This window comes from Dryas octopetala, chromosome 3 (genome assembly GCF_963921425.1).
Source record: "Dryas octopetala chromosome 3, drDryOcto1.1, whole genome shotgun sequence".
In the NCBI taxonomy this organism is placed as follows: Eukaryota; Viridiplantae; Streptophyta; class Magnoliopsida; order Rosales; family Rosaceae; genus Dryas; species Dryas octopetala.
In genome coordinates, this window is record NC_141368.1 from 4,672,129 (window position 1) to 4,687,477 (window position 15,349).

The 15,349-nt window shown below is 35.0% G+C and overlaps 1 protein-coding gene and 1 pseudogene across 1 annotated transcript; both read left to right on the plus strand.

Annotated features, from left to right (window-relative positions):
• Positions 1-3,383: 3,383 nt before the first annotated feature.
• Positions 3,384-4,669, plus strand: LOC147289889 (F-box/kelch-repeat protein At3g06240-like; annotated as a pseudogene).
• A 3,634-nt stretch (positions 4,670-8,303) lies between these two features.
• Positions 8,304-9,536, plus strand: LOC147289890 (F-box/kelch-repeat protein At3g06240-like). Its single transcript, XM_086234922.1, has one exon. It carries the CDS (start codon positions 8,304-8,306, stop codon positions 9,534-9,536), a length of 1,233 nt encoding a protein of 410 aa, XP_086091048.1.
• Positions 9,537-15,349: the final 5,813 nt, after the last annotated feature.

Sequence of the window (15,349 nt, forward strand, 5' to 3'; positions counted from 1 at the left end):
CCTCTATTTTTGGTCAGTTAATGAATTTGACTTCTAAAAACAAAGTTTTTGGCTATCATCCATTTTTGTTAAATCTTACGAGCACATTTACACAAGGAAATGTTAAGTTTTGAAATTGAACTTAAGAAGATGTTTGATTTGATGGAATAGAAGGGAAATCTGTATTTGCACCACTTCAACTAACTAGATGTACTATATCTCTAATATAGGTGGGGTACAGTTATATGTGGATTCCACATATGTGGGGTCTCACTTCTTTTAGGAGATGTTACGCTAGATCGTTAGTTGAGATGTATTCATATATAATTTTTTATCGCCTTTATTCATAAATAGTTTGTCAGTTTCAAATTGGAGGTAAGAAATGTACATTATATATTTACATTCCTGCTCCAAATCGATTCCGGAAATTTGGACTTGCGACACAAATTGGTCTTAGCCTCCTAGGTCCCAACTCTGGACCCGAAGTCTCTGGTTTGGGCTTTCACCTTGAACCCGAGCCCCTAAAGCTTAACTGTGGTCCAAATTTGATTACAGAGTTGATATTAAGTTGGACCCAAACAACACAACCGATTTCATTCAGCACGAAAGTCAAATGTGTACAAATCAATTGTGAATTGTGTAAGATTAAGAACATCAAATTGCGTGAATAAGCGAATACTATATTTATAGTTTTACCCACTCTAGAAGAATCATGATCAGTTTAATTGTTTTGTATTACATTTTTGGTTAATTGATCATTTTAATAGTTTTACCTATCATTCCCAAAGATTCCATATTCTCAGCATCACTTAGATTGGTTTCATTGAACATGATTACGTCTTCTTATTTTGACTTATATTATATTTAATTCACAAAAGACAGCCCCAAGTTGCTAAAAAACACACCATGATGCCAAGCAAACCCACAAGAAAACAAGCAGCTAACCTAGTGTTTTTAATAAGATTACAGAAAACAATATCAATGTAAAAAAAGAAAAAAAAATATATATGTATCAAATGCTAACGGGATTTGCAAAAAATAAGAGATATAGCTCGAGACATTCATAAAAAAACTTAATAGAAATCTTAATTGTAATTGCGCTCAAATGCCCCAACCTAATTAAAGAAGTAAACTTAGGTCTAAGCTTGGACTTGATGATGATTAGAGATAGCTGCTGCAAAAGTTACTTTTTTAATTGAATGAAGGTAGGTACTACATGGCCAAAAAACAAAAAGGAGAATGGATTTTAATATCCAATAATATATATCGATCATGAGCTACAATATTGAGGCATATATATATAAACTAATTCATGCATTCTTTTTGGTTTTTCAGCGCGCATTGCTAAGAGAAAAATGTATCGGAGGCAGAGAAAAAGCTCTCTCAAATGCTTGAAATGGCTAAGAGTCCAGATGTCCTAGCTGAGAGCCAAAATGTCCTGGCTGTATCACCTTGAACTGAAAGTGAAGATGACATTACAATATCACTTAGCGAAGATGTCAAGGCAGTATAATGTTTTACTGGGAGCCGAGATTCCAAGATTATGCTTGGGGGGCTGAAATATAAATATTTAGTTCTCACCAATATCTCACCAAATAATTTTAATAGTATCTAAAAGTGTTTTTTTTTTTTTTTAACCATTTTCCATTATAGAAAAAAAAAAAAAAAGGTATGAAATTATCAAGTTGTGTACATATACATATGTTAAATCCTCATATAATTAGTATAAATGGACATATTCTTTAAATGACACTACACCCAAACTATATTCATAAGAATTTTGTCAATTCATATACATATTTACAATTACAGTTTATTTAATATGAGCATGTTAAAAAATTATTGTCGGAATACTATGGTTTACACATTTGTTGCACTAATCATCATCATCAATTGTCTTCAACTCTTTATGTAATACCTAGCTCTTAAATATTAAGTTTCTAGTTTGATTTAATACAGAAGTATTATTTAAAAAAATTGGCTCTTCGGTATGGTTCTTAAAAGTTAAAACAAAGAAAACTATGAGAATAAATTATCAATGGTTTTATTTTTTGCGTATATATATAATATGGGGGAAAGATTACATACAAAAAGTTGGGCTACAAAATGTTATCTAACAAAAAAACGGAAATCAAGCCAATATCATCGCCGGAAATGAAGCTGAGATGCCGAGATGCCCACAAGGCTCCACTAATTGGCCACAAGGATCAATCACCCCTTTTATTGTATACATGGCCGAGATGCCGAGATGCTCCACAAGGATCCACTACAGTTTTTTATTGGCCATGAAGCTGTGGACTATTGTTTCATGGCCACTGATCTCTCTTTCTAGCACCTAAGATATGAAATTTTGATATGGATTTGCTGTTTTAGATCTGAAATTTCGACTTGAGTTTGTTGTTTCAGATTTGAAATTTGAGTATCGACAAATAGTCAACACATGGTCAATACATGTTCAACAAATAGTGTTGCAACCACTTTAGATGATGCTATAGACAATTTATCATATTTATCATTTTTTTTTTTACATTTTTGCTAAAATCAATTTTTTAGTCGACAAAGTGGCTACCAAAAGAGAATTTTTGTCCAAGATAAAGTTGGGAGGAGAGGATTAAAAAAGTTAGAGTTGTATTAAAATGAGTTATTTAATGAAATTTTCCTAAATTAATCTCATGATCGAATAAAGTGTTTTTAATTTTGTATGATTATTGGGAGTATGTTATTTGAGTTGTTAAATATTATAATTTTGAATTGTTGTTATTGAATGGCAACATTTGATTAATTGTAAATTAGTGGAAAGGATGTTTGGTTAACTAAGATTATACCTCAAATCATTAAATTGTAATTTTTAAAATTTGTGAGACTAGAAGATTTAATTAAAAAATGCCCTAAATTTTAAGACATGTTTGTGTAATTTAATCCAAATATATTATCATCGGAACAAATAATGTGGTATAATCTTTGATGTATAGAAAAAATTACGAACTCAATTTTTTATGCTAGTATTCGTAGTACATTAATATTGATGCTTAATTAGAAGTTAAACAATAAAACTAGAGGCCCAAGAAATTAAGGATAAGCCTATTAAGCCTAGCTAAAATCTGAAAGCCCATGACAAAGAGTCCAAGACCGGTTGATCAATCGGTTGATGAGATGGAGGCTGAGTCATGTCTTCCCTCCTTTGAAACTGATAGCCTCTTCCTTTTCCTTACCTTTTGTAATTAGGAAACCTTGTGTAATTAATTAATATTCCGTATGCAAACAGGCCGGGGTTTGCACTCCTATAAATACTAAACTTATGTGTATACATATTACAACATTATACAACACTTTTATTGTACACGGTACAGAGAAAGCCTGGCTAAGATCCTAGGGAATTAGGTAATCGAGGTTGATAGCAGAGAATGACAATGTACTGCAAATTTGGAGAAGACATGTTGGTGCAAATCCTATCATGTCTGCCTCCCAAAGCTCTGATGCGATTCAAGTGTGTCTCTAAACGGTGGTGTGGTATGATCAGCAGTCCCAGGTTTGTAGCCAAGCACCTCTCCAATTCCATGTGCAATAATCTCTCAACTTATGTCTTGTTAAAAAAAGATTAAGGATACCAGCACTGATATTGTTTTCTCATTGCTTAAACTTTGCAATGATAATGAGGATGGTCATGAGCATAGCTTTCTTTCTGGTGCAGAGGACATCGAATTTCCTCTTGATATAAGTCCAGAGTGTAGGGGTACTATGATAGGCCATTGTAATGGGATCATTTGTCTAGTTCTACACGATTCTAAGAAGGTGGTTTTATGGAATCCAGCTATTCATGAATTCAAACTTCTTCCTCGCCCTCCTAGATGTCATGACTTCATAAAAGCTTTGGGATTTGGCTATGATCCTAAGTCTAAAGATTACAAAGTTATTAATATTGGATTTTCTGGTTGGTTAGACCCCTGTGGTGATGGGTATGAAATTTATGATACTCCCAAAGCAGCAATATACACCCTGGGCACTGATTCTTGGCGAGAGATCAAGAATGATTCTTTAGAAACCGAAACAACTATTTTTAGGCCTGACAAATTCCAGATGTACTTCAAGGGAATGTGCTATTGGTTGGGACGTGAGCAACATAAGGAAATGGATTGCTTTCGCGAATTGGAGGAGGAAATCATTAGGGACGTGATCATTTTGTTTGATACAGGTGAAGAGGAATTTCATGATATGTTGTTACCGGAAAGTTTAAATGATCCCGTAGTAGATTGTTATGACATGCGCCTTCTAGTGTGGAATGAATCTATTGCTCTTCTTGGAATGCATACTAGTCAACTACTTAATTATGGTCCACATAAGGCATCTTTTGGAATATGGGTAATGGATGAATTTGGTGATCATAAGAGTGCTTGGACAAAACACTTGACTTTTGAGCTCACTGAGAAGCCATTGGCATTTTGGAATAGTGATGAGATTCTTATGGCTGACAAATATGGACGTATATTCTCCTATAACCTCGATACCAAAAAGCGTAACTATCTTCCTATTCTAAGCGTGCCAAATGATAATTGTGCAGCTGTTGTTTATGTGAATACTATTGTTAATTTCAATCTTGGGTGGCAACAAAACAAGCTTAAGTGAGGAGATAGACAATTCTAGCAATATATATTATATAAGTGCTTATTGTGTTTTCTATCAAAAACCTTGATGAAATATGTATCATTAAGGATGTTGAAATTGTAGTTTTTGTTGTCTAGAAAAGTAGAATTGTACTTGCAAATTATAGATGTTTCATGGTATTTTACAAGCTGCGTTGTGCCTATGCAGGGATATGTCTCTTCTCCATTGTTGGACCTGAACTAAATTCTAGTCAATGGTGATTTCATTCTAAAGTAATTCCAATGCTGTTTTTTTTACTAGGTTATTTTGTATGATCTCTAATTTAGTAAGCATACGTTTTTTCTTGCGTTGAAATGATTATAAGTTTGACATATGCTTCAAGCATAGCTTAGTTTCTATACATACCATGATCATTATATGATCATATAGTTTCTTTGTCTTGTTAATATTTACTATTTAGAATCTAACCCTAGACATCAGCCGTCTATGGTACTCTCTGTCTTTCCTAGTACTCTTTCCTGAACTCCTTTTTGTTTAAACACCGCAGGCTACACTCAAATCTTACATGGGATATAAAACATGATTGTCCCAAAATTTTAGAAGTGAGAATAATGAATATGAGCAAAACTGTGTTACTTATCACATAGTTCCCATATTGAAATTTTGTACTTGGTAAATATATGTAAATTTTATTCAGTTGCCAATTGTTCATGCATGGGTCGTTCACAAGCACTGGATGAATCGATGAAATTTTGAACACTTAGCTTCTTTTGTTACCTAGCTCATAAAGTCAGGTTTTAGCACTTGATGGATTGCAAAACGGAGGCTACCAATGGACTCGGAAACGAAAATAGAGTGGGGAGGGACTTTCCCCGGCGACCGGAGCCGCCGTATGCCTCCGCCACGCACCGGTGGTGCGAGTGAGGGTGGCTGCAGCACTGTTCATCATCTTCAACCTTTTTCCCCTGTTTTTTCAAAAATTCCAGATTTGTTTCTCAACTTTGGCTCGACTGTTACCCTATCAAATCTCTATCAAAATCAACAATATTATACTTTTTTTAAAGCTCTGTATCTCCTCTTTATAACCATTTAAAGATACCTCAAATCGGACCTCCAAAACTCCAGATAATCGACCCCAAAGTAAGGTACCCGAAAACTATCAACTTCTCCAGAAAATTTTCAGATTTTTCAAACTTCCTTCAACTTTAATTTTCTTTGATTCTAACACTCCAAATCAGTTTCTATGACTAATAGATGATAAAATAAAACTTGTACTTCAATTAAAGTATGAAGAAAACACAACCAAATCAATTGAAATTCATAAACCCAAAGTCTGAAAATTACTCTCTACACCCCACGCGAAATCCTTTCTTTCTTTCCTTCAAGTTATAAGGTATTTGTGATCATAACAACCTCTCTAATCACCCCTTCAACCCTCACATAACCAGCATAGTAAACAGCTGTACATTAACTTCTATGAAATCTTGACATTTCTAATTAAAAACACTTAATTAATTAATTCAACCAGCAGATTGGTTGATTTAACAGCACTGTTTTAGTTAGCTCTGAATGCAATAGTTCAGGTTAGGGGTATCTCAACAACACAATAAAGTAGATCCAATAGAAAATAGTGAAAAATAGTGAAGGAAAAATGTATAATACTAGAATAGGGGCAAAAAAAAGCATCACAACCAAGTATCAAGGTTGATACTGACATTTATAAAAACTTTGACTTTCATGACAAAAACAACCACCCTCGATCAGTATATGTCACAAGAAGTTACATAGGCTCTATTGAAGATTTCTCACGAGATTCCAAAATAGAAAGTCTAGGATCACTCACCTGTTGCTGATGCAATTCCTGAAAGGCTACAAGCTAGATTAATTATGGTTGACTAGCCTGATTGTTCATATTTCTTGCATGCATGTACCAAAGGTTCAACCACAACAAAACCAACAATTAGTCAAGAAACTTGACAATGGCTGGCTTCCTAATTCTCACTTACTCCAAGCCTCCATGACAATGGCTGGCTATATATATATATGCATGCATTCTAGCTCATAAACCATCAGATAGATATACTAGTCCTAGCATATATGGCTTCCATTTTATTTTTGTGTGCATTCATGCAAATTATAATTGGGCTGACTATGGCTCATAAGCCCTACGAGTACCTGCAGTTCGTTATGCAGTTGCCGACTTCCTTCTGTGCACAGTCTGTACATTGCCCCGAAATTGTGCCGCTGTACTTTACCGTACATGGCATTTGGCCGAGAAACTATAGTCAAGCACCTATAGGATGCGATAATGGAGCATTTATTAGTAATCAGGTATTATCAATATATATATATATCTATGTATAATATATTTAATTTGTTTTATTAAAGAAGATTAAATTAATTTACCTTATTAAAATTTATTAGATGAATTATGCACCCGCTGGTCTGCGCAACGCAATGCCCAGCTTGGATTATAGGAAACGGGACATTGACTTTTGGAACCAAGAGTACGACAAGCATGGAAGTTGCACAGATAATTATATGACACAGGTAGAATATTTCACCAAAGCCTATGATCTGTGGAGCCGCTTTGAGGCAGGAAACCTTTTTTCAAATGCGATCAATGGGGCCATCCTTACAGGGTTTGATTATTCATATACCACACTTGCCAACGCCATTCAGCATCATGTTCAAGCAATTCCACTGATCAGATGCAAGGTGATAACATATAATTTTCAACCGTTATACCTATTATCTGAGGTCATCATTTGTTTGGATGCTACGGGAAACAGAGTAATCGATTGTGTATATAGACAATCAAATTGCTGGAATCAGCAAATACTATATGTATAGTTTTACCTACTATAAAAGAATCATCAGTTTAATTGTTTTGCATTAAATTTTTTGTTGTTTGATCATTTTAATTGTTTTACCTATCATTCCAAAAGATTTTATATTCTCAGCATCACTTGGAGTGGTTTCATTGAACATGATGATCGACTTACTCTTGTTTGAACTTATATTATATTTAATTCACAAAAAACAGCCCCAAGTTGGTAAAAAACACACACTGGTGCCAAGCAAACCCACAAGAAAACAAGCAGCTAATTAACCAGCCTAGTGTTTTTAAAAAGATTACAAAAAACAATATCAATGTTAAAAAAAAAAAAAAAATTATCAAATGCTTATGGGATTCGCACGCACCCGAAAAAAAGAAGAAGACGAGAATGAACTTTAATATCCGATGATATATGGATCATGAGCTAAATAATTGAGGCATATATAAACTAATTCATGCAAATTTGGAGTGAGTGAGAAGAGCAGAGGTCAATAACGACGAATTAGGTAGCTCATGCAAATTAATTTTGTCACTTCATATATATATATATATATATATATATATATTATTCTCAATGGAATAATTTGAGAATAAGCCCTGGGTGGGCAAAAATGACTTAGGGCTCAATTAATCGGTTGATGAGGTGGAGGCTGAGTCCTGTAATTCCCTCCTTGAAACTGATAGCGTCTTCTTTTTCTTTATCTTTTGTAATTAGGAAACGTTGTGTAATTAAAATTCCTCGTGTAAACAGGAGTTGCACTCCTATAAATACTAAAACTTATGTGGAACATTAATTATACAAACCTTTTTTTCTACACGGTAGAGAGCAAGCCTAAGATCCTAGGGTTTTGTGGGTAATAGATATATAGCAGAGAAACGACACATGTACTGCAAAATTGGAGAAGACATGTTGGTGCAAATCCTATCATGTCTGCCTCCCAAAGCTCTGATGCGATTCAAGTGTGTCTCGAAACGGTGGTGTGCTATGATCAGCAGTCCCAGGTTTGTAGCCAAGCACCTCTCCAATTCCATGCACAATAATCTCTCAACATATGTCTTGTTGAAGCGGTTGGTCTGTAAACATACCTTCTCAATGCTTAAACTTTGCAATAATAACGAGAATGGTCATGAGCATAGCTTTCTTTCTGGTGTAGAGGACATCGAATTTCCTCTTGATATAAGTCCAGCATGGGACTCCGTTATTATGATAGGCCATTGTGATGGGATCATTTGTCTAGTTCTAGACGATTCTAAGGTCGTGGTTTTATGGAATCCAGCTATTCAGGAATTCAAACTTCTTCCCTGCCCACCATACCCACCATTATTCTTCCCTAACGAAGAGTTCACAAATGCTCTGGGATTTGGCTATGATCCTAAGTCTAAAGATTACCAAGTTATTAATATTGGATTTTCTGGTTGGAAACGCATCTGTGGTCGTGACCCTAAAATTTGTGATACTCCCAAAGCAGCAATATACACCCTGGGCACGGATTCTTGGCGAGAGATCAACACTGATTCTTTAGGAACCGAAACTACTGTCCTTAGGCCTGAAAAATTCCAGATCTACTTCAAGGGAATGTGTTATTGGTTGGGACATGAGCAACATGAGACAATGGATGCCTTTTACAAAAGGGAGGAGGCAATCATTAGGGACGTGATCATTTTGTTTGATACAGGTAAAGAGGAATTTTATGATATGTTGTTACCAGAAAGTTTATATGATTCCTTAGAGGATGAGGATTGTTTTAGGCCTTTTGGCATGCGCCTTCTAGTGTGGAATGAATCTGTTGCTCTTTTTGTTCCAAATGATGCATCTTTTGAAATATGGGTGATGGATGAATTTGGCAGTCCTAAGGGTTCTTGGACAAAACACCTGACTTTTGAGCTCATCACTGAGCAGTCATTGACATTTTGGAAGACTGATGAGATTCTTATGGTTGACGAATATAGACGTATAGTCTCCTATAACCTCGATACCAAAAAGCTTAACTATCTTACTAATCAAACCGTGCCAAATGATGATTGTGCAGCTGTTGTTTATGTGAATAGTATTGTTTCAATCTCGGGTGGCAACAAGGCGACAAGCTTGAGAGAGGCGATAGACAATTCTAGCTAGCAATATATAGTTCTTATTGTGTTTCTATCAAAAAACTTGATGTAAGATGTACATTTTTTTTTATTGGCAATGATGTAATATGTACATTAAGGAGGTTGACATTGTAGTTTTTGTTATTCAGAAAAGTAGTATTGTACGTGCATATTATAGATGTTTCGTGGTATTTTTACATGCTTGGTTGTGCCTATGGGATATATATATTTTTTTTTTACTAGGTTATATACTAATTAGTTTGTATGATCTCTAATTTAATACATTAATTCTTTCTTGCATTGAAATGATTATAAGTTTGGCATATGCTTCAAGCATAGCTTAGTTTCTATACATAGCATGATCACTAGGATTGGTGTCTGAAGGTACGTAGTTATGAAATTGCAGGTTTAATGGCCAAAATCTCTTGATTTAGCTTAACTTTCTCATTCTCTGCATCGTCCTATATCCTCTTCTATATGACACTATTTCTTTGTTTTTGTGTTTGTGTTTTTATCTTCATCTGATTACTGTTAATTTCCGGTTGAATGATTAAATTGCTTTAAAATTTGATATGATTTGAGTTTTGAGTGAGTTTGATCCTTGACTCTGGCAAGTATATAGTCTTTAATGTGCTTTTGCAGCTTATCATCTTCACAAAGGAGAAGAATGCCATCCTCTTTACTTATCCTCCCGTAGTATGTTTCTCTTGTACTATATGCTGATAATCTAATTGTGGATTGGCCGGGGTGTGATTTGTGTGTGCCTGTCCATTTTATTTGTCTATATATGCATGCATTAAGCTACCAAATTGTGTAGTGGTACAATCTTCGGATATATCTTGCTCAAGTATTCAAATTTGAAAGACCCTAATATTTTTTTATGAAAGTTTATTATTTCTACTTGTTCTGTGATGAAATGTATCCCAACTCTTCTTAAATGACCAGAACTGAGATGTCGTCAGGTGAGGTATATATACATTTTGCATTTGGGAGATGTCTTCGATATTAAGCTCAAATCTTGTATTCTCAGTAAAATAATATCTTGCAGAAGCTGGAGTCTTTTAGTGGTTGGGGTGGAATAAGAAGAGTCTCTTGTCAAACCCTTATTAAGCTAAGGGTTTTTCTTTCTTTTTTTCTTTTTTTTGGGGGGTGGAGGGGGTTTGTTTTTGCCAATTAAGCTGGTAACTTTACATATGTGTTATGTGTGCGAGACTGATGAGTGATGATTGCTTTTGGCTTTTCTTTTCTCTGGTTGAGACAACATGTTTGACCTGTTGGCAGCAAGAATTAATTTTGATAAAGACCGTATAAAATTACTCTTGCCTTTCTCACATATATGGGTTACCCCTCAGTCTCTGTTTTCTTTTTGTCTCAGTTGGTTTATATGATCATATGGTTTCTTTGTCTTGTTAGTATTTACCATTTAGAATATAACCCTAGACATCAGCCGTCTATGGTACTCTTTGCCTTTCCTAGCACTCCTTCCTGAACTATTTTTCTGTTAAACCCCACAGGCTGCACTCAAATCTAGCATGGTTATAAAAAATGATTGTTCTTACATTTTATAAGTGAGATTAATCAATATGAGCAAAATCTCTTGATTAATGATGGAATTTTGGTAACATTTCAGGTTCACCAAGGATGGAAGCACTAATTAATGATTACCAGAGAGAACCAAAGAAGAGCAAGTAACAGGAAACCACTTCATACCCCAATTGATGGGATGCCGGTTGGAACAGAAAGAGCTCTAATTATAGTGTCCCCTGACAAGAGATGTCTCTCATTGACAATGCAGCTTTATGCACTTGTAATTTTAACCAAACTAGCTTAAATCATATATATCTTCATCGTTTAGAAGACAACCAACTGGATGAAATTTTGAACATTTTGCTTCTCTTGTTACCCAGCTTATATAGTCAATTTTTAGGTTTGCCTGAAGCATATATAAAGCACGAAATGAGTGCACATGGTATTTGCTAATCATGCTTTTGGACAACAATTGACAATCCCTTGAGTTGGCTTGGTTTACTCAAATTAAAAGAAAATGGATTCACATTAAACAGATTTGAATATTTTTGGCCAGTTAATGGATTTGACTTCTAAAAACAAAGTTTATGACTATCATCCATTTTTTGTTAAATCTTAGGACCACATTTATACCAGGAAATTTGATGTTTTGAAATTTTAAACTTAAAATGATGTTTGATTTGATGGAATGGAATCAACATTAGAATGGAATGGACAATCTCTATTTGTACCATCTCAATTGATTATTTAGTGTACAATATTTTTAATGTGGATTCCACTTCTTTTAGAGAAATAGTGCACTAGGTGGTCAATTGAAATGATACAAATAACTTTTATTTATATTTAATTTTCTAGTTTCAAAGTAGAGGTAAGAAATGAACATTATATTCCTGCAATTTATTTTAGTCTCTAAATCGATTCCGGACACTGGACAGTCTAGACTCTAGACTTGGGACACAAATTTAGGATTTCATAACCTGGACGTAGTTTATGCTCAGACTCTGGTTTGGGCTTTTGACCTTGCACACGAGCTCCAAAAGCTTAACTGTGGTCCAAATTTGATTACAAAGTTGATTTAAGCAGGACCCAAACAACACAACTGATTTCATTCAGCACCTGAAAGTTAAATGTGTACAAGTGTAATTTGTTTATGCTTCTCAGGAAGAATGAATTTTGTTAATTTGAATCAAATTCCGAATATGCTTCCAAGGCTTCAAGCAGACATAATATTCGGTTCGGTGTGTGTTACTTTTTCACTTTTAACCTTTTTTCTTACTACAATGAAAAAACACAAACTTTCCTTTGTTTTTTTTTTTTTGGCCATACAAACTTTCCTTTGTTCAATTTCATGTGATTTGACCATCTTATCCTTACCCAAATCAACAGAAGAAAAGGTATAATATGAAAGGAAAACGTAATGATCTCAATAATAAAGAGTGCTGTTATTTGTACACTTTTTTTTTTCTTTTGCACATCCTTTCTAAAAAAAAACCCAAGGGAAAAGACCACATTGCCCTTCCCATCTTTCCATCTCTTTCTCCTTCCCTCGCCTACACACCCCATCCCCATCTCTTCTTTTTCTTCTTCTTCTTCTTCCCCCTACCCCGACCACCTCCCCTCCCGAGCCCTCTACGGCTCCTCTTTCCCCACCGCCTCCCAACCCCTCTTCTCCCTCCTCTTTCTCTCTCCCCGAAACCCAACCCAGCCCCTCTTCTCTCTCTCTCTCTCTCTCTCTCTCTCTCTCTCTCTCTCTCTCTCTCTCTCTCTCTCTCTCTCTCTCTCTCCCTCTCCCTCCCTCCTTTAATGGGCTATCAAGCACAAAAGCATCTTCAAAGGGCTTAGTGTCTTGGAATTGCAGGTGTTGCTACTCATCTCCATTGACACCTATAATGAGTTGATATCCTAATGAGAAACCAACAAAAACTCTAATTAATCAGACCCGTTTTTCGAAATGCAAATGAAAATTGCAATATACGAATCAAAACACGATTTTCCCTGAAGAATCTTAAAAAAGAAAATTTTAATTTGAAAATCAACAATAAGTACCAGATGGGTGAGACTCAGGGAAAAAGGAGAGAGGGGCAGGGAGGGGGTGGGGTTGTCACTGGCGGTGGTGGGCTGATCGGCGTGGTCGGGGATAGGATGTGTGTTGGAGAGAGGAGAGGTGGGGAGGGAGGTGGTCGGGGTGAGGGAGGGGTGTTTAAGTGTTGGGTGTGTTTTTTTTTCCTTTTTTTTTTTTTTTGTTTAGGAGGGGTGTGCAAAAAGAAAAAGAGATGGGGTATAAGGTCTTTTTCCTTAGGTTTTTTTTTTTTTTTTAAGAAGGGTGTGAAAAAAAAACGTGCAAATAGCAACATTCATAATAAATGATAATTAATTCTAAAATGAATTCCATGGGACCCATAAGAAAGATATTTTTAATTAACCCCTCGACATTAAGTAAAGTAAACATCACTCTTTTTTGAAATTTTTTCATGCCGTCCTAACACTATGTATTACACAAACAAATTTTGTGACCGTCACAACACAACATAATGTTATAAATTCATATGTTACTCAACTACTTTAAAAAGTCTTGTGCGTCTCGGTCGTCCTCTGAGCCTAATCTCGTACAAAAAAATAACAAAAACTCACAATTAAATAATGAATAAAAATTTGCTTACTCTCTAATCCTAGTGTGGATAGTGAACTTGCTAAGTTAAAGGTCTCGGATTGCAAAACAAAGGCCACCAATAGACTCAGAATCAAAAATACACTACGGCACTGTTCATCATCTTCAACATGTATTTTTCCCCTGTTTTTCTAGAAATTCCAGATTTGTTTCTCAACTTTGGCTCGACTGTTACCCTATCAAATCTCCACCAAAATCAACAACATTATACTTTTTTTAAAGCTCTGCATCTCCTTTTTACAACCATTTAAAGTTACCTTAAATAGAACCTCTAAAACTCCAGATAATCGGTCTCAAAGAAAGATATTCGAAAACTGTCAACTTCCCCAGAAAATTTCTAGATTTTGCAAATTCCCTCCAACTTCAATTTTCTTCGATTCTAACACTCCAAATCAGTTTCTATGATTATGACTAATAAATAATAAAATAAAACTTGTACTTCAATTAAAGTCGAAGAAAACACAACCAAAATAAATTGAAATTCATAAATCCAAAATCTGAAAAATTACTCTCTACACCCCACGCGAAATCCTTCCTTTCTTTCCTTCAAGTTGTAAGGTATTTGTGATCATAACAACCTCTCTAACCATCCCTTCAACCCTTACATAACCAGCATACAGGGTATGAATGCCTCCAGCTATACTATCTTATTTTGGGTGAATCCCGTAAGCATGTGGTATTTTTTTCACGATGATATTGTTTTTTGTAATATATATTTTTAAAAACACTATGTTAGCTGCTTGTTTTCTTGTGGGTTTGCTTGGCATCAGGGTGGGTTTTTTACCAACTTGGGGCTGTTTTTGTGAATTAAATATAATATAAGTTCAAACAAGAGTAAGTCATCATGTTCAATGAAACCAATCTAAGTGATGCTGAGAAGATAAAATCTTTTGGAATGATAGGTAAAACAACTAAAATGATCAAATAACAAAAAATTAATGCAAAACAATTAAACTGATGATTCTTCTGGAGTAGGTAAAACTATACATATAGTATTTGCTGATTCCAGCAATTTGATTGTCTATATACACAATCAATTACTCTGTTTTCCGTAGCATCCAAACAAATGATAATCTCGGATAATAGGTATAACGGTTTAAAATTATATGTTATCACTTTGCATCTAATTAGTGGAATTGCTTGAACATAATGCTGAATGGCGTTTTCAAGTGTAGTATATGAATAATCAAACCCTAAAAGGATGGCCCCATGCATTGATCGCATTTGAAAAAAAATTTCCTGCCTCAAAGTGTTTCCACATATCATAGGCTTTGGTGAAATATTCTACCTGTGTCATATAATTATCTGTGCAACTTCCATGCTTGTTGTAGTCTTGGTTCCAAAAGTCAATGTCAACCCATTTCCTATAATCCAAGCTGGGCAATCGGGTGCATAATTCATCTAATAAATTTTAAAAAGGTAAATTAATTTAATCTTCTATAATAAAACAAATTAAATATATTATACATAGATATATATATAGAAAATTAATAGGGGGGGGCTATTCAGACCACCCTATTGTGCTGAGTTGACCACCCCCCTAAAATTTTGCCCATTTTTGCCCATTTTGCCCCTGCATGCCCATTTTCCAGATTTTGGCCAGCCACCCCTCTCCGCCGCCGGCGCAACCCCACCCCCTCTCCACC

What these genes read in the sequence shown, in the direction of transcription:
- LOC147289890 (XM_086234922.1), top strand. Translation starts at nt 8,304, where the DNA reads ATGTACTGCAAAATTGGAGAAGACATGTTGGTGCAAATCCTATCATGT.